We start from the raw sequence: 21,351 nt of genomic DNA on the forward strand, positions 1-21,351 counted from the left end.
GTCCAGGTTAACCCATGTATGACTAATATTTTTCAACGTTAACTTTCTACCGTCTGATCAAGTTTAACCCAGATTGAAAAACAACTATTTTTTATAAAAAAAATGTATTAACACCTTCGAAATAGACTCCTGATTCTCATCTGGTGGACTTCAGTATATTCAGCGAATTTAGGTTTTTTCGATTTGGGCTCATTTTTGAAGCTCTTTTCGCTGGATTGGTGGACAGTTTTGACCTAGTAATGATGCGTTCGATGAATTAAGGGACCTAAGCTATGTACGTTGTCAAGCATATCTCTACTCATCGTCGCTTTTGCAAAAGATTCAGATTTTTGGGTTGTACCAATCTAGGAAACGAGCGCAGTTTATGTGGGCCAGTCCGGCTCAAATTTGATCAGATAACATATATTTATTCTAATCAAAAATCTAAGTAATAAAGGAACATATAACTATTTTATAAAATTTTTGGTATTTTCGGTAGTCCGGGTTAAATTTGATCAGATGTCATATGTTTACTATAATCAAAAATCAAAGTAATAAAGGAATATAAAACTGTTTTAGAAAGGGTTTGGCATTTTCGGTAGTCCGGGTCAAATTTGATCAGATAACATATAATTTTTTAAACAAAATTTTAAGTAATAGAGGAGCAGAGAACTTTTTTAGAAAAATTTTGGTATTTTCGGTAATCCGGATCAAATTTGATCAGATGACATATATTTTTATAATCAAAAATCTAAGTATTAAAAGAACGGAAAAATGTTTTAAGAAATTTTTTGGTATTTTCGGTTTGTTGTTCATTTTGATGAGATCTTCTTTTTGACATCTTTATTTCGAAACACTTGCTCAGAATATTTTTATTAAAATGCAAACCTTCGTTTAGCTCGATTACGATCGGACTTTAGTCAAATATTTTTCTCTTTAGCATTCCATTCTATAAATTTTTTTTCAAATAGAGGTCTTTCATTTCTCATCTCTCGTTATAATTTCGAAGAATACACTTTTTTGAAAAAAAAAATGTAGTATAGTTTGAGTTAATAATAGTAAGTTTATTCTCTTACTACAATTTTGAAACGAATTATACAATTTTTTCTATTGGAATCATCATCTGAATGGGTTAATGCTATAATTTAATTTTGATAACACGTTTATGATAAAGATTAAGCCGTTAATCGACACGTTTTGGCTGCTTTTATTTCCACCACGAGATCTGTAGATGAAGATCTAGCTACATAAGCATGTATTTGCAGTTTATATGTTAATTAGATTTAGCTCATAAAAGAAAGAGTTAAAAAAGAGGGAGTAATTTAATAAATAAAAAAAAAACACTTTTATCTATATTATAATACACGAGCGCCTAAAAGGGGTATATATATGTATGTGTGCTGGATGCAGCCGCAACACTATATACTAGATGCGTTTTTGCACGATTTTATCAGAAAACAAATCCAACTCACGATTTCTGCTAAAACTATATTAAAACATCGAGTCAAATATCCAACAACGGGAACCGATTGAGACATAGCTCTTGGCATTCTGTTCTTTTGCCATCGACAAGCGCTATTTCAGGCGCATATCTCGAAAAACTCAAAACTGTTCGCACATAACTTTTCATTTACACTATTTTCAAGATACACTGAATATGACTGAAGTCATATGAATTTCGCAGCTTTTTTATATAACCGTTTACATTTCATTTCTCTTTGCTCGCATTCAGAGTCCCAAGTGATAATTCTATCAGTTAAGGAGATATCAACACCGTTTTTCTCAACCTTGTATTTAAGTTTGATTTCAGAGTAAGAATTTTTTTTATCGCTAATTGGCGCAGTGGGTGAGGCCTCTCGAATTCTGCGGCCCACTGTAAGCTTCTTTAGATAAGCTGGTATTTACTTTCCTATTTTCGTTTCGGTCCCAAAAAAAAATAAACTGAAAAAGTCCAACAATTAAAAATATCTTTCGCTTTATTATTAACAAACACACATTTCGCGTACATTAGATAATGCTACTTATACAAAGTACTTAAATAGCGTGTCTAATACGGGTGTAAACCACCACTTTTCGTGCGTAAAGTTATAATGTAAGCTAATGGTTTTCCGGATCACTTAAAGACGTAGGTGTTTCAGTTAGTTTCGTGGCTATATACACTTATAGTTTTAGAATGGAGTTGCCAGCTGTATATTATATTTTTTGGAAGAATATAGCAACATTTTGCTACGGAGTATAAGTTATACCATAAAGTATGTTGTATGTTTAGTTGCCAGTAAGATCTCTAACAATTAATCCTTGATTCTCAATCACCAATTTCTTTATTTTATTAACGTACTGATCATCGGTTGATCCTGAAGAGGGGTTGGTTTTGTATATGGGCAGAACCGGATCGTTGCCACGACCAAAAATCTCCATTAAACGAAAAAATATAAATACATAACTGAATTTTGTAAGGGTTCACAGTAGCGAGAGACAACTGTTGAATACAATTTTTAAAAAATGGGCGTGGTTCCGCCCTCTAAATGGTTAAATGGACATATCTTCCAAGCCACCAAAACTGTCTTAAGCACTGGACGTGGCACCGCTCACCTTTAGGAGACATCTAAGTGCTCAGGAACTTCCCGATCAATTCTTAGCAAATTTGATATTTCAGGTTTCTCTAAAACTCCTATCATTCACCTTAAAAATGGGTGAAATCCGACTATAACTACGCGCTTACCTTCCATAAAACACAACTTTAAATTTCATTTCATTCTTTCGCTTTCAGTATACAAATCGAAATAATGAATGAATTTGTCAGAATAAAACTTGGCACAGGTAGTGCCCTAAATGTATTTAATCTTGTGTTTAACGAACATATTGCACTTCTAGGACGGAAATTCGGTTAGAATATGGGTAAAATTGGGTTTTGCATGTGTTTGAACCATTTTTCGACTCTGATTGAGGTATCTGCAAAGCATGCGTCCTGAACATATCAGCCGCCTCTTCAGCTGGACAAAAACGTTGACCTATTAGCTTATAGTTTGCGTACGGAAATAAAAAAAAGTCATTCGGTCTCATGTTAAGACTATACGGTGGATGACTTATCAAATTGTAGGTCTGAGTGCTTAAAACTAGTAGAATTGCTTCAGCCGATGTTTGAAGGCTCGCATTACCTTGATGAAAAGTGATCCGTCTACGGCGGTTGGTTTGCCTAATTTTTGGAAGGACAAATGGCAAACGAATGATTGTGTACCACTCATCATGGTTGAGATATGTTCGGTTGTTCCAAAAAAACAGGCAATCATTTGCTTGGATTCGGCTCAACTTGAAATACCCATCTTGAAATACCCATACAAAGGTATGCTCTTTATTTTCGGTCGCATACGCGTAAATCCACGTTTCATCATCTATAAAAGTTGGAAAAAAGTAATAGCTCAAAAATATTCGCGATTTAATTCCAATTTTGGCTCAGATGAATATTTCAAGTTACTGTAAACAACACAAGTCGAATGTCAAAACGTTTTGAGCATGTATATGTAGTAGCAAATATGTCAAACTTTTTGACCAAGTTGGCTGTTGTCAGTTTGCAATACTAGGGTTGCCAAGTCCCGAAATATAAAAGGCCACCTACCTAATCGTTTTCTAATAACAAAGTATTTACTTGCAAGTTAGGGTAAACAAGAAATGCATGCTTCCTACTTTTATTTAAATTATATACGTAGAAAAGTTATCTGGCAACACTATACGTCTTTTTTAAACAATAGATAAGGTGCTAATGTTTGGTGAAAAAAGTTTAACGCCCGCCGCTATTTCATATTTGTCTCCAACACTGCTTTCTGAGGCACTTGCCGATACTGTGAAATCTCGTTATGTAGAGACAAAATTATATCAAAACAAAGTATTGAAAATTTTTCGCATAAGCATTTTTAAAAGGCGAATTTGCAAGTAAAATACGTGCGAGTACTTGTTTTGTATATTTTCTGAAGTCCAGTTTTGAAACCGTTTAATTATATTAGTTGCAAGTAGATCTAAAAATATTTTAAACTTATGTAAAAGTGAGTGCGCCATCGAAATAGAATTTAATGACTAAGAAATTTATATACTACCTAACAGAATAATGTCGAGGTCTTACTGTACCCGTCTACACGTGTGACCTCGTAAATGTTTGGCGCAAGGCTTTCTGATAGAATTAGACATAAAGCGACGGTTTTGTTGATAAGCATAAAATTTATGTAAGGAGGCCAACGACTTTTAGAATATACTATGTAAAGGGCTTGGCAGAAAAGACTGTTTTTATACTCTCGCAACAAAGTTGCCAAAGAGAGTATTATAGTTTTGTTCACATAACGGTTGTTTGTAAGTCCTAAAACTAAAAGAGTCAGATATAGGGTTATGTATACCAAAGTGATCAGGGTGACGAGTAGAGTTGAAATCCGGATGTCTGTCTGTCCGTCCGTCCGTCCGTCCGTCCGTGCAAGCTGTAACTTGAGTAAAAATTGAGATATCATGATGAAACTTGGTACACGTATTTCTTGGCTCCATAAGAAGGTTAAGTTCGAAGATGGGCAAAATTGGCCAACTGCCACGCCCACAAAATGGCGGAAACCGAAAACATGTCAAATGTCATAACTAAGCCATAAATAAAGATATTAAAGTGAAATTTGGCCCAAAGGATCGCATTAGGAAGGGGCATATTTGGACGTAATTTTTTTTGGAAAAGTGGGCGTGGCCCCGCCCCCTACTAAGTTTTTTATACATATCTCGGAAACTACTATAGCTATGTCAACCAAACTCTACAGAGTCGTTTCCTTCAGGCATTTCCATATACAGTTTAAAAATGGAAGAATCGGATAATAACCACGCCCACCTCCCATACAAAGGTTATGTTGAAAATCACTAAAAGTGCCTTAACCGACTAACAAACACGTCAGAAACACTAAATTTTACAAAGGAAATGCCAGAAGAAAGCTGCACCCAGGCTTTTTTTAAAAATTGAAAATGGGCGTGGCGTCGCCCACTTATGAACCAAAAACCATATCTCAGGAACTACTCGACCGATTTCAATGAAATTCGGTATATAATATTTTCTTAACATCCTGATGACATGTACGAAATATGGGTGAAATCGGTTCACAACCACGCCTTCTTCCAATATAACGCTATTTTGAATTCCATCTGATGCCTTCTCTGTATAATATATACATTAGGAACCAATGATGATAGCGGAATAAAACTTTACACAAATACGGTATTTGAGCTGAGGTATCCCTTGTGGAAAAATTGTCGTGATCGGACTATAACTTTTCAAGGTCCCTGATATCGAACACGAAGAACTCAGTGCCTAACCTAACATAACCTAATTTTTCACCGAAAATATCGGTAAATCTCTCAGACGTTTTCATGTAATTCAGAGGGCATCATTTTTATACTCTCGCAAAAAAGTTGCTAATAACAGTATCTCGATTATCACTTTATCATGCGAGAGTATAAAATGTTCGGTGACACCCGAACTTAGCCCTTCCTTACTTGTTTTTATTTTATCTGTAATAAAAAGCACGGAGCCAGCGACGACTGTCATTTCTCGAAATTGCTAATTACGTAGAGTTGTTGGTGTGACCCCGCATTGTGCGATTTTTGACCTTAACCACATGCGACTAACGTTTCGTTCTCGCAAAGACCTTTATTTCCTCTAGACTTCAGATGTCAAATAAAGGTGTTATTGAATGTCCAACCAGTTCGTCACATTTGACTCTACCTAACCCCATTTCTGGAGTTTGTCTTTAGCAAACTTCACGTTGAATATAGGCTACTAATAAGAAAATAATACCCTTTTGAGGATCTATATTGATTTCGAAGAGTCAGTTTGAAAGCTAGCTATGGTATATGTTTCAGTGGTTCGACCTGAACAATAAAGATTGAAGTATGACCTTCAAAATTTGGTAAATATATTCAGATTTTGATCGTTCAGTTTGTATGACATCCTATAGTGGGTTTCGAATAGTTTTTTGGGAAGAAAAGGGCGTACTTGAAATTTTGGCTTGATATCTCAGAAACTGGGAGGTTAATTGGCGTATATACAGACGGGCAGAAGAACAGACATACGGTCATGGCTAAATCGATTCAGCTAAAGTCCTCAGCTCAGCACTTATAATGGGTGCTCCTTTTTTGACATACTAAGCCTACAACTCGCAACACCCATCTTGAGACCCAGCACTTATTATTAGATAATATAGACCACGTCAGTACAGCAACCATAGCTGAGAGTGCTCACGAAGTACGTGGAGAGTTGATACGGCACCGTTCACCTGCTTGGCGCATTTTATGTCGAGATCATAAATTGAAAGCGTACCAAATACTGCTTACACAAGAACTGAAGCCGCTCGATCTTCTCAAGTGACATCGCTTCGCTTTATGGGCACTGGAAAAGTTCCAACAAGATAAACGTCAAATCCATATGCAAACCGAGCCATATTTTGTTCAATGATGCGGCCCATTCCTGGCTCAATGCGTATGTAGTAAATAAGAAAAATTGCCGCATTTGGAACGAAGAGCAACTGGAAGAGATTAAAAAGCTGTCATTTCATTCAGAAAAAACAATGGTTTGGTGTGGTTGCAGGACCGTTGGAATCACTAATCCATATTTCTTCAAAAAATATGCTGGTGAGAACGTAACCGTCAATGTCGACAGTTATAGCGCCATGATAACCGACTATTTGATGTCTAAAATTGAAGCTCGTGATCTCGGCGACATTTGGTTTCAACAAGACGGTTGAGACATTTGGTTGAGAGAACACTTCGGTGAGCAGATAATTTCATGTTTTGAACTAATCGATTAGCCACCAAGATCATGTGATATCACACCGTTAGACTTTTTCCTGTGCGGATATGTAAAGTGTGAGGTCTATGAAGACAATCCCGCTTCGATTTAGGCCTTGGAGCAAAATATTACCCGAGTCATTCTTGGTTACTAGTCGAATTGCTCGAAAGAATCATCGAAAATTGGACTCAACCGCTAACATTTGAAAGAGTTAATCTTCAAAAAATAAATGTAAAATTAGGTTCTTTCGAATGATAGTGAACATTTCCCATTTGAAGTTTCTGTGTTTTTTCTTTATACAAGTAGAAAACCTCGAAATGGATCACACTTTATATAATGCTGTGGGCCAATTGGGATTACTTTGAGATGGACGACATACATAATTATTGAAGAATAAATTAAGAATTTCAAATTTATGAACAAAGTCTTACTATTTTTTGCTCATAGTAGTATCTCAAATTCGCCGATAATTCGTATACACAAAAACGGCGATGTACTCTGTATCTATATTATAATTCACTGTAGCATAACTCAAATCTCTGCTTATAAAATGATAAAAACAAAACAACTCAAATAATAGAGAGACATGTGAAATTCACGTATCAAAGAATGCTCATTGTGACAGATCACCGAACAAGCGGCTGCGTGATAAAAAATTGAGATAACGATGATGATTGTCTAAAGATGAAATGCGCTCATGATATCAAAATAATCAGCACACACGTTTTATGGCAGCACATCTATGACTGGCAAGAAAGCTTCTTCTTATTTATAATGTTTTATAGAAACCTAGACTTCAGCAGTGAGAGATCACACGACCAAATAACAGTATCAGTTATTACGTTATAATAGCTAAGTATTAGTTTAGTATAAAAGAGTTATGGGTCTAAGTATTCTCATGTATGTGTGTGTGGACGCACGAATCCTCTCACAGACAGCACGAAAGTCTGCACCGAGCAACAACAATTTACCCAATTCCCCTCAAATTCCTAGAGAAACTGAAAATCAAGTACTTGTCCGCCAGTAGTTGGGTAATCGGACTCCCTAACCGTTATTTGGCGTGCCAGCAGGCCGGCGGGTGGTTGCCAGCAAATATGCAAATTAATTGTCGTAATTAAAATTAATTTGAAATTCAAAGCTTGAATTAGCGTTTCATTTTATTTCCACGAGAAGACACTTGTGCAGAGAAAAATCGCATTTTAAATGCAGCAGCAATATGACGCAGACACACGCACACACAGACATGAACATAAGCAGAGAAAAGTAAAAATATATAAATATATAAATTAAGTGGCAAACATATGGTGAATAAAGTAAAGCACTAAGCAACAGCTGTTATGGCGCATATGAAGTACACACTAACACTGGCAAGCGGGAATGTGTGTGAGTGCATGCGGTTTGGTAAGCACGAAGCAGCTGACACTTGTATATATAGACAAGTGTTTGTCCATGTAGCTTGGTCGCTCTGTACTAATACGTATGTGGACTTCGTATGCACATTAGGGTGGACCTCACTAAACAATTCTTAGTTTTGGTTTCGGCGTAATTAATTATTAGGAACAATTTTTACCTAGGCTTATTGATACAAATATTATTTTTAGTGAGTTTTACAAACAAAACGGTGTTGCCATATTTTAAGAATATGGTATATAGCATATAAATTAATTAAATATTAGAAAATTGTCGACAAGCAACGGATTTTTGAATGTATTTTTGTAGAAACTGCCAAAAAAAAGTGAGGTTGCCATCTTTCTTAAAACCCATTAATTTATTACTTGAGTTATATACATATGTATGTACATATGTATGTATGTAAATATTTAAGAAAATGTTGAAAACAATGAAATGCTTGTAAACAGCTTACTAAAAAAATGTTTATTTTAGTGCAGTGTTGCCACCTTATCGGAATTTTCTGCAGAAAGTAGTTACGAATAGCTTACTTCCAATAAATAGCTCGAAAAATTAAAAAAAATTTAAAAGTAGAGTTGCCACCTTTTCAAATTTTTTTATGAAAGTAAATAAGTTAACTGGTATCTGTGAAGTAAAAATTATTGGAAGTGTTAAAGATCTTTCGAAGCAGAATTTAAAATGACGAAATTCTTGCTATTAATTCTAAGCTACTTACTAACATTAGAGTAGAGTTGCCACCTTATCGAATATTTCCCAGAAAGTAGTTACGTAAAGTATAAATATATAAAAATCCAATAAACAGCTCAAAAACTTAAAAATGATTTAACAGTAGTGTTGCCACATTTTCAAGTTTTTTTATGAAAGTAATTTAGTAAGCACTTGAATTCTAAAAATTATTCGAAATGTTAAAAACTTTTAAAGTAGTATTTAAAATGATAAAATTCTTGTAAAAAGCTTACTAACATTACAGTATAGTTGCCACCTTATCGGAATTTTCCCTAGAAAGTAGTCACGAATAGGTTAAATATATAAAATTCCGATAAATAGCTCAAAAAATTAAAAAAAGTTTCAAAGTAGTATTGCCACATTTTAAAAAAATTTTATGAAAGTAATTTAGTAAGCTGGTATTTGAAAATTAAATATTATTCGAAATATGAAAGACATTTTCAAGTAGTATTTAAAAGACAGAAGACAGTTATATGTATGTATAGCATATTATATAAAATATACGTAAATATTTACGAATAGGTTAAAAGTGATAAAATGCTCGTAAATAGGTTCCTAACAATCATTTTTATTTTAGAATAGAGTTACCACCTTATCGGAAAGTAGTTACAAAGAGGTTGAAAATATAAAAAAAAAATTAAAAATTTTTTTAAGTACTGCTGTATCTAAATTCAACATAACCTCACTTACCACATATTTTATGAAATTTTAATTGAGAAGACTTCCCATGTCACCCTAATGTGCATACATAGCTTTACTACTAGACCTACATATACATATGTACATATACGTTCTAAGTAAGCAATGCTTCGACAAATCTATTTAAATTGAGAATTTCAGTTAAAGAGTAAAGTTTTGACACTGCTGCCGGCACGTCGTTTGCGGATTCGAGGCAAATAATGTTGAGAAAATTGGAAAACTCGCTGCAAGACTCGTTCGACTGCAGTTGGGAAGCAGAGGGTAAACATTTGCGCATAGGGTAAACAGTGATGTTGACTATAAAACCCAACTGCATATTTGAATGTATTTGGATTAAGATGTTGTAGGGTGGATGTTGACACCGCAATGTGGTGTTCTAGAAAGCACATCTGGACGAAGTCAATTAAAAATAAAATGGTGTATTAAAACCGCTTTACGTGTAAATGTTAAAGAGAAATGTGGGCGCTCTTAGCCAGTGACACCCAATTTCCATTTAAAGAAGACAAATACTGGAAATGGCTATGGATGATACAAGTGTGTAGAATTTGTATGTGAAAATATTAAACAAAATGATTGTAACTGTTATAATAACGGATAATAATATATTTTTGTTGTACTCACCGCTTGCTTTTGTAATTCATGTGAGTCCATGAAGCTTTTAACACTTTCATTTGCAGATGTAATACAACTGAAAAATAAGATGTAAATATTGTTATAACAATATATAATAAAAAGCATTGAGTCTAGCTAAAATAGTTCTCAAATCAAATAATTAATTAAATTAAAATTTTAGTTTTTTTTTAAATGATTTTATTGGTGGTTGTCACGCCATACAAATCTTTGTAAAAAAAAACTAATTGTTTCAAACAGCTGGCAATAATTTCCAAAAATAGTCACTAAATATAAACAATATTATTAAAATAAATCTGTTTTTTATTGAAATTTTTTTTTAATTTATTTTAAGTAAAAATTGCAAACAGCTGGCAATAATTTTCAAAACTAATAATTAAATAAAAAAACTCAAAAACATGTCTGGGTTTGATTGTGAAATGTTTTCTCTTGAATTTATTTGAATTGAAACTTTCAAAAAGGTGGCAATAATTCCCAAAAATAATTACTAATTATAAACACCATTACAAAATTATATCTGGTTTGATTGTGAGATTTTATATAAATGTATTTCAATTAAAAATTTTAAACAGGTGGCAACTATTTCCGAAAATTATAACAAAAAAACAAAATTATATAATTATATCAGGTTTTAATTGTGGGATTTTATTTAAATTTATTTCAGTTAAAAATTTTAAACATGTGGCAACAATTCCCAAAAATATTAACTAAGTGAAAACAAAATTACAAAAAACGTATCTGGTTTTGATCGTTGGATTTTATTGAAATTTAATTCAACCAAAAATTTCAAGCATGTGGCAACAATTTCCAATAATACTAACCAAATAAAGCAAAATTACAAAAAACATACCTGGTTTTGATTGTAAGATTTTTAAAAATTTATTTACATTCAATTTTTCAAACAAGTGGCAACGCTTATAACATTTAAAGAACATTTTTATTGTTTTTAGGCTTGGTATCTGTGGTAGTCGTGATTGCGTGTTAGAAAACATCTTGTTATATGTGTTTAGGATCTTAAGACCTTAAAGTTCTACTGATGCAAGCAATTTAAGGTTACCCTAAGGACAAATGAAAAGAATCACTAATAGAAATTATATAACGAAGATTTGATACTCTCAAGAATCCTTTATGGCCAATATTTTTATTTTCTTTAAGAACGAATTTAGAATGGTGAAAATAATAGATGCGAGTGTTCGAGAGAGGTCGCGTTAAATCATTTGTTGCAATCAACAGGAGTACCAATATCGTCTAGTGGAAAATTTGAATCCACAGCTACAGTACAAAATGTTACTGTGAATGGGAATCGCTACCGCTCAATCATAACCGAATATTTTTGGACCGAATTGGATGATATGGACTTGGACAATATGTGGTTCCAACAGCACGGCACTACAAGCCACACAGCGAATGTCCTAATCGATTTATTGAAAACCAAGTTTGGTGAACGTGTTATCTCACGAAATGGCCCAATCAATTGACTGCCTAGGTCGTGCGTCGATAGATTATTACCTGTGGGGCTACGTGAAGTCTATGGTCTAGGCCAAGTGGTGACCATGCAAAAGAAATTGAGTTTCATAAATAATTTATCGAATGTACTTTCACAGGAATAAAGAATTTCATTGATACTCCAAACCCTTTTTGTTTTATTTTGTGGTGCTCTTATTGAAAACCCCATAATATATTTATAGGCCTCAAAAAGGCATAATTTTAACAATATGGTTTGTCTAAGATTGAAAAAAGAATATACTTTCTCTTTAAGGAATTATTAAAAATGCATTCGAGTCTATAAAAAATTCTTATGCCGAAATTAGCAAAATGGTTCAATCATAGATTTCAAGAGAGTTTCCCTAGGCGAGGGTAATTCTAGAAACTCGTGCTATTTGAAGCAAAATAAAAGACGGCTCTCAATCTATATAAGATTTGAAAGTATATCAATTTATAGCAGAGTGGCGTTCCTGGAAAAACAAAGTTTGTTGAACGGTAAACTGATTATAAAAGTTAAAATTTCATTTTTCCACAAAGCTTAACGGCCTGAACACAGGCATGTATATAGCTGTATTTGTTTGTTTTCTGTTTTTCAAAATTTGAACACTTACCACAAAAGCACCCGGAAATTGTATACAAAGCGCAAAATATTTTCATAAGCATTTTTTGGGATGGCCTTCAGCTCCTTCAGCGAATTTGGTTTAATCGATCGACTGAAAATGGGTTCAACGGAGCAGCAATTTCAGTTTGGGGAACAAAAAAAAAAATCACACGGAGGAAAATATGGTGAATACGGTAGTTGATCGATTCATTCATTGCATTTTTGGCTTTAAATTCGGTCAAAATCGTGTAAAACCCATGAATTGCTCCTCCACTATTCCGGGCCTTTTTGATGTTCTCGGATGTTCTCACATAAGCGTCTCAATACGACCAAATAAACTCCTTATTGACCGTCTGTCCTTCCCAAATAAATGCATGATGCACTAAAGCACGAATGTCGAAAAAAACAATGAGCATCACCTTGATTTTTGAGCGGCTTTGACGTGGTGTTCTTGGTTTCGGTTCGTTTGTTTCCCTCCATTTCGATGATTGTTGACGTGTTTACAAGTCAAACTCATAAACCTAAGTTTCGTGGGCAGTTATAATGTTCTTCCGGGATGTGGGAGCGGAATTCGCACGGTGAAGCATATCCAAAGAGACCTGTTTACGGTACTCTTTTTAAAAAAAAATTTGCTAAATAAAAAAACGATACTCACGATTTCTCAGGTTCTACTAGACCGATTTACTTGAAATTTTTACAGAGTCTTCTTTATAGACTTGTCTATGGTTGGAACTAGCCCCATCCCCAAATTTTTATTTTTATTATTTTTAAAAAAATCGAAACAGTCAGAAAGAGTGATCCAAAAAAAACTTTTTTTTTCAGGCAGTCGCATTTTGTGAAAAAAATTTTTTCCCACTTTTCCGTAGTTCCGGCCATTGCGACATTATTCTAGATTAATAATCTTTTTTTTTTTGGTTTCAGATAACTAGGAGTGTTGAAATTATGGGTATGGTCACGTGGAAATTTTTAGAGACCCCCCACTTCGTCAGCTCATAATTTTTGAATTTTTTTAGTTTTTTTAGTTTTTAATTTTTTTTCTGTACTCTTCTAAAATTAGCAAATAACTAATAAAAAAATGGATAGTAAAAATATTAATTGCCTTTTTTTTACCACACTTTAAAAATTACCTGAAATTCACGCTTCTAGGTAGACCAGAATACCCCTTTAAGGACAGTCCTAACAACTTCGCAAATTTCATTTTTTGAACTTTAACTATTTTAAGAAAAATGTACAATAGTATCAAAGTGTTGCCAATCGGAAGTTATAACATTTTCACTTATTTCTGGTAATTTGTGGAGAACATCACATTAGAACTGCGCCGGCTTGCCGGCAGTATTGCTAATACTCTGTTCTTATGTGAACAGTATGCCAGTGAATGCGTTTTACATCCATCAAAGCAAATTGTAGTCAAAAGGTGAGAGATCGGACCAGTAAGGCGGGTGAAGTAAAACTCCATAGCCGCTGTAACCCAATTAGGCTTTAACAATTCTTGCAACATGAGGCCAAACGTTGTAAGGATGGAAAATTCTTGTCTCAGGCGATATCGATATTCAACTTTACCGCTGATTTGTCTGTTTGGCGGGGTTTACATATGATTTTTCGTCTCCAGGGTTGTCGTTGTGGAACAATATTTAATAATTGTAGCGTTCAAGCTGCATTTCTGACCGACAAAAGTGTCTATGAACGCCTCTTGTTTCCAATTTGTATGACAATTTCTAATTTCTGGATTTTGAATGTACGAGCGTTTGACTGTTTTTATACGTTTTGAAATGGCTCCTTGAGTGACTCTCAAATATTAAAAGAAAACTTCTTATATTTGGCAACAATTTCCTCAACTTCATCTTCAATGTTTTTTGGCCAGGACGTTCTACGTCTTCCAAGCCAAAATCAGCCGTTTTGAATGGTACAAACCACTTTTTGCAGATTCAGGTATATTCAGGTATTCTTAGATATAGATGTGCGCCATAAACTTTCACCAAAATATTATTACTAAAGTTTTCTTCTTAGGAAAGTTCGGAGATCTACGCAAAACACTTTTCTAGGCAAAAAGTTCGACTAATTTAAGTGAAAATAAATTCTCCTATATGCTTCAAATGAATGACATATACTGAAAAATACTGACGAGGGTAGTAGCTTTGCGATGCATGTTCGGAATATAGAAACAATGGAAAAATAAACAAGTTACGCCATCTCTTGGTGAACCGCGCAAATATATTTACGGGCCCAAGATGCAATAGAATAGCCTTAGGAAAAAATTTTAACAAAAAAAAAAAATAATAAATTAATAGATATGAAAAATAAATTATTAAATATAAAAAAAGATAAATTAAATGAAATAAAAAAAAAAACATTTTATTAACTACCCCAGCAATAAAACAACACATTAAGCAACAACAACTGATTGCCAAACTCAGTCTCAAACATCACAAACCAATAATAACAATTCCCAGCTCACTCACTTGGTGTTGGTGCACTCACAAAGCATTGCTGACCTATTGGCCGAATTTCGCAAACAATTGTGACAAGCACAGACACAGCGTTAGCCATTGACACAGCTGCCATACGAAGAACAAAATAGTCGGAAACGGAACCGGAGCAGCAACAGGCAGCAATTCGAACGGCAACAGAGCAGAAACAACCCTGACGCGTGCTGTAAACAACACGGCAGTGTTAACAGAGCGAGAGCGGGAGAGTGCGTGCGTGTATATGAGACAGAAAGAGAGAGAGACAGAGAGAGAGAGAGCGACTGAAATAAGTGTCTGTTAGCCGAGCGACAACATGGCACTGTCGCACGTTGGGCCATCGCATGCGGTGTCAGCGCTGGTGTCCAGCCGAGCGCCAGCTAACGGTACCAGCCGCTCCAGTGCGCAACGAGCATTCGAGCAGTTTGGTTTGTAAACGAAAAAAACGGCGTGTAAATGTGTTGTTGCCGTTGAAATATCTGTGTTGTAAATGAAGCAAAAGAAAAAGGCGCAGCAGCGCAACGCGGCGTTAAACAGTTAAAAAGTAATGCAAAGTGAGCGTGTGTGTGTATGTGTTCACATACATACACATATAAGTGTATGTATATATGTATACGAGATGCATACACATGTGTGCGTTATAAGCAGCAGTGTGTTTGTGAAGTGTAAATAGGCGGAAAGTGAAGCCTGGAATTTGGCGAAAAATTTAAGAAATAATTAAGTGAAATTAAAAATAATTAAAAGGTGCAAAAATGTGTGTTCGAAACAAGAAATGTGCGTAAAAATACGACTTGAGCGCGCTTCCCACGCATTTTCAAGCAAATTTAACAAAATGTTGCGCATACGCCATGTTGTCCAGTGTTACTTCGCTTAAAGAAAAGTTACTTATTTAATTTTTTATGTTAATAAATAACTAAATTCAACTATTAAATTAAAAATTTTATATTTGTAACGTTTTTATGTTTTCTTTTTGCATATATACGCATCTCTTTTAATACAAAATCGCCATAAAAGCACCAAACTTCATCCCGTTTTTTCAGCATTCGTTTTTCACCTGCAATTTCGCTCCAACTTTCACAGCTGCTCCAGTTCATTTTGAGCAGCTTTGCGCCTGTTTACTCTCCCAGCAGCGAACGAGCTTCATTTCGCTTTTTGGAGCATTAAACCTGGCAGCTCGGGTATCGGTGTCACAACCAGTTTGGGTGCTCACCTACAGGACTTAACGCAAACGTGCGCATTTCGACGCACACAGTCACATATTGTTATACTTCATCCCTGTTTGTGTGTAAGTGTGTTTCAGTGCTGTCTGTATGTGTGTATTTGTGTTACTTTTTCCCTTGTCCTGTAGGCTGTTGCGCGTTTCTTTGCTTAGCCTGGCGGAATTTCGCTTATGTACATAAGTATATAAATAGTTACATATGTGGCAATTTGCTTATACTTCTTATATGTGGCTTTATATTGTGTATATGCTTACATATACATATATATAAATATGCATATTTGTATACTATGTTCAGGCTATTAAATTTATGGCTCACCTACCTGAAATCATTTCTTTAATTTTAAATTTAATATCTGTCCTTTAACGTTTTCGCTTCTTATGTGTGTTTTTGTTCATTTAATATTTGCATATTATTACCTACATATTCATTTTTGATTTATGTGTTTCTACTACCTTTGTAGTTGATGATATTTTTCTGGTTTGCCTACGCAATATATACATATACATACATGTATATACTTCATTAAATTATTTTGAATTCACGTTTTCTTTATTTAATAAATTTCTATTGCTTTTTACGAAAAGTAGATATTTTTTTAAAAATAATTTATAAAGAAATTGAAATTTTCTGTTTACAAAATTTTCAATTTTTAGCAGCTTGGCTTTTGTTTCGACCACACTGGGTGTCTGAGAATAATATTTTTATATTTCGAACTAAAAAATCGCACAAAAGAAAAGAGTGAAAGGCTTTGAATGTGGCTATTAATAATTAAATATTATTTTTTTTGGAAGAATTTGTTTTTCAAATAAAGTTGCTATTTAGAGCTTATATTTGTCGGATATTTTGGTTAAAAATTGCAGTGAAATTTGGGCAATGCAAATTGAACAGGACATTATTAAGAAGAAGAAGAAGAAATTGAACGGGAAGAAACTTCTTTTGGTGGTTTTAAAATAAAAATGAAGAAATTGTTTCGCAGCAGAGAGAATAGGAGAGAAAGTAGAAGCGGCAATTGTTCAAGAAGTATATACGTATATTAGAGTGTTTCAAGAATTTTTTTAATTTCTTTGTGGACACATCAAAATTATGTTTTTTGTGTTGAAAAAAAAAGAATCCATGGAAACTTGAGACTAAATTTTTACTTTAAGTACTGCCTTTCCAATTTTTTAATTAAAATTACTAAACATTTTTATTCTTAAAAACATACACAATCAACAAAGAAATTGTGAAATTCTTGGAAAAGAATATTTTAAACTCGGCCATTGCGCCGACATTTCCGGTGACTCCTCGAAAAAAATATGCATCCGCGTTGGCAGGATAACTCCTTACAGGATTATCTAAAGTGAAAAAATACATGGCTTTGTTAAAACCTCAAGGGGCTATACTATTGTTACCCATGAAAAATTACACAATTTTCGTGATTTTTTCTTAAAGAAAGTACTGCATTGAATGTTTCGAAGTTCTTTGGATATAATAAAGTATATTTTTAGCAATAATTTGAAATTTTTTGTTTAAGAAAAATGTTGAAAAATAACGGAGTTACATATGTGCTGTCTTCGGAGGTTCCAAAAAAAAAGTGCCCCGACTGCTGGCATGATTGCGGCCGAATGAGTAGCTGAAACAAAAAAAATTCAAAAAGGTTATTAAAGTTGAAGTTGTGTTCTATACAATGACTTACGATCCCTGAAGAATATCAAAAATGGGGTTCCTTTTTTTTATGTAAAAAAATTTCCTTTTTTAATGCCAAATTAACAATTTTCAAAATCAGCAAAAAGATTGTAGGCCATTGTATAGTAAATTTATTCAACAATACTCAATTTTAGTTTAAAGTCGATCGGTGAATTTCTCGTTGAGCTATGATGTCAACAATTTCAAAAAATATCGATTCGAAAAAAACGCGCTTAAAGACGGCGCACTTAGCCTAGCTAGACTCGAGCGCACAAGTTCTCAAGTTTGTATCTCCGGAACTATTACTATTTAGGACAATATTCTAGAGATGTTGTAGAATTTTGTAGGATAATAAAAAAATTGAGTTTTTGAAATCCTTAAGGGGGGAGCCTGCTTTAGAGGCTTAAAAAATCTATATTTTCAAGGATTTTTTTTGGAAAATAAAGAAATGTCTGATTGAAATGAAACTTTTAGTATTTATTCTTATATATTTGAAGAGTCTTCTCAAAATTTTTTTGTTATTATACATTAGATATTCTTCATGTTTGAAGAAATTTACGGAGGCGCCTCGAGTTTGCAATTTTTGTGTGGCGTGCAAGATTTAGGGCGCAATTTTCATCTGAAACAAAAAAACAAAATAAATTTTTAATTTTCAAAATAGTGTAATTCCTAGGTGAACCAAGAAAATTCAACAAAAAGTGAAAAATTCAACAATTTTTCGCAGATTAAAAAAAAATGCATTTAAACAAAAAAAAATTACTTTAAATCGTTTAAAAACCGCATTAGTATTAACTTTCTTAAGGTAATTTAGGTTCACCTAGAAGAGAATTTAATTCAAAGTACAACGCATTTTGATTCGTTTCGATAGGAGGTTTACTTTTTTTTCTATCCTGCCCGCCAATTAAGAAAAATCGTAAAAATGAAAAACCGAGAAATCGCGCGTCAAAGTTTTCGCTTTCTGCCCAATCGCTCATATATCTGCTAGACGCTCGGTCACTATTTCCCTTCTAGCTCCGAAAATATTTCGAATTCTCATCTAAAACTTTGGGGACATATTCTTAGATTATTTTTAAAGAGATTTAAGGAAAAAAAAATAATCGATTTTTTGAAGCTTCTAAAGCAGGCTCCCCCCTTAAGAGGTTACGTGGGGTTTTACATATTTTCACAACTTTTTTTCATTAAACAAATGAATTAATTTATTATAACTTTTTAGCATATCAAAGAGCTACATTTCAATATGTTGTGAATTTATCATAAACATATTTTGGAAATGCAACAATGGCATAACATGCGAAAGATTCATCAAAAATTAAATAATTAAGTTTTATCAGTTAGTAAATGAGAATAGGTTGTGATTAATCGAAGAATTTGGAAAAAACTGAATTTTGGTTTAATTTTTACTATAAATTGCGTTGAAAAAAGTAGTTGTAATCTAAAAGACAAAATAGTTCGATCAATCACGAGGTCATCTTGTTTAGAATTTCAATGAGATCGCTTCACTAGTTTCTGAGGAATCATACCGACTTTGAAAACGATATTCCCAGAAAACATGATCAAAGACTGAAGTAGCCGCCCGGTCTAGGCTGACGGACCGCTCTTCCAAATGTTCTATCTCCGACAATTTTATAGCGATTTCCTTGAAACTTTGAGAAAATATTCTAGCTATATCATAGTATTTAAAATAAATAAAATAATAAAATTTTTTGAAATTTCGAAACTTAAAAATAATGCATCAAACAATTTGTCTGTGAATTCTTGCCCAAAAACCATACTGTAGCAATGCAAAGTGAAAAGGTGAAAGCAGGAAATTTTCTTTTTCTGGTTGCCTATTTTCATGGGGCGCCTTTTCTTTATAGTGGCAGTACTTTCAGTCTCTCTTAAGCTGCAGAGCGTTGAACCTTAACAATGCGTGAATGGAAGAAAGCTTCCACAGCCCTTTGAAAATGCTTAGTAAAATTTACATAAAGCTTTGGATTTTAACTAAAACTTTTTTAAGTTTAAACTTTGAAGGTTTTCATCCAAAAATATTTTGATAAAGGCAAGAAAAGGTAAAATTCATTGAAATTTTTCAAAAATTCCACCAAAACTAAACTACACAAACCATATTTGATGCGGCACATATTTATTTTCGACGTATTCCATGCTTTACTAGAGCTTCAGGACTCTTTAAGGCTTCTTAGAAGTAAGGCTTCCATAAAAATTCCCTCATTTATGTATAGTTTTCGTCAAAAGTTCTCACAATTGATCAAAAAACAGTGTTTATACAGTATTTGACGTCAAATGTTTTAAGGATGTTAAAACAAAACACCATCCTCCGATTTGTTTAAGAAAGGATACACGTGCACGCAATACATTTAAACACTTAAGCTTCGATGCGCATTCATATGTGTAAATAAAGCAAATATGTAAATACGTATGTAAATATATTTGTATACATACACCATATACGATGGTGCACATTATTGTATTGTTTACATTTTTATGAGGTTTAAAAATTGATATGCGTTGACAAGCATTCGCAATACAAAACACCCAACAATGCGGGCGACGATCCAATATAAAATATTATGTCTACATACGCATACACACAAATATGTGAAAAATTACCCAAAAAGGCGTTTTATGCATAGATAAAAGGGATGACAGGCATTTGGGCACAGGTTTGCCCACAACTCATTATTTATTGGTTTGAATTAGACGGATGTTGCTTTTGTTGGCATTTTTTACTTTTTTGTTTGTTTTTTTCTATTGTTTGCTTTCAAAAAGTTTTGAGGAACATATACTTATGTATATATGACATATTATGGTGCCCATTATATCCCAAGTTGACTCTTTGTAGGAGAGGAGGAGAGAGCTCTTAATTTTCAATTTAAACCATGCCTAAATCATTTTCGCAAAATTGAATTTTGGATATTTTTTAATATTTTGCGTGAAATTTTTTTATTTTTTGCAATAATTTTTATCTCCTAAAAAAATAAACCTACAACATTCATGTAATCGATTTAAATATACACTCGGTGTTGCTCATACGACACGGTGTGCTCCATGAATACTATATATTTGATGCTTTTAAAGCTTTTTTTTATTAAAAAATTATTCAAGCATTTCTTCTAGAGTGAATAATCTTGTATTAGAATATGAGTTTGGGAAAGTTGTAGTTAATTTGTTTAGGAGATAAAAATGTATTGCAATATTTAGATCCCAGTGGAGGACATCGCTTCTCACAAGGAGCCCCCACTAAGTTTCGCAAAATTTTATTTTGAAAAGTTTGAATTTCTTTCAAACTTGAATTCGCTGCATTGTCTTAGATTTGAATGCCATACGTCCAGATCGGCCTAAGTGTTACCTTATAAATTAGCAACTTATTCTTCAGACTGAGACGGGATCTTGGCTTGAGGAGCCATTATAGCTGCGTCAACCTTAATCTTAGTTGATTTTTTTTTTTTATTTTACCGCGCCTCTTATTAACTGTAAAAAAAATTATAAAAATTTTTGCGCATGTGTTTGTTGGTAACAACTGAACATATAAAGCCTTTTGAGAACAAATTTTTGTGCTTCAAAGTATACATATACTACATCTATGGACTCTTGGTTGTTAATGCCAATGTTGCATTTGGTGAGTCACGATGCTAGAGCATTCAGTTGCATATGCAGTTTTCTGGTAGCATT

General features: G+C 33.6%; 1 protein-coding gene across 1 annotated transcript in view; it reads right to left on the minus strand.

The window, feature by feature from the left end:
* LOC120772776 (calcium release-activated calcium channel protein 1) overlaps positions 1 to 21,351 on the minus strand; it is a 167,921-nt gene that overhangs the window by 86,629 nt on the left and 59,941 nt on the right. Inside the window, exon 2 of the mRNA XM_040101555.1 lies at positions 10,238 to 10,304. Coding sequence (XP_039957489.1) covers positions 10,238 to 10,304 — 67 coding nt within the window. The remainder of the gene's footprint in view (positions 1 to 10,237; positions 10,305 to 21,351) is intronic.

This window comes from Bactrocera tryoni, chromosome 3 (assembly GCF_016617805.1).
Source record: "Bactrocera tryoni isolate S06 chromosome 3, CSIRO_BtryS06_freeze2, whole genome shotgun sequence".
In the NCBI taxonomy this organism is placed as follows: domain Eukaryota; kingdom Metazoa; phylum Arthropoda; class Insecta; order Diptera; family Tephritidae; genus Bactrocera; species Bactrocera tryoni.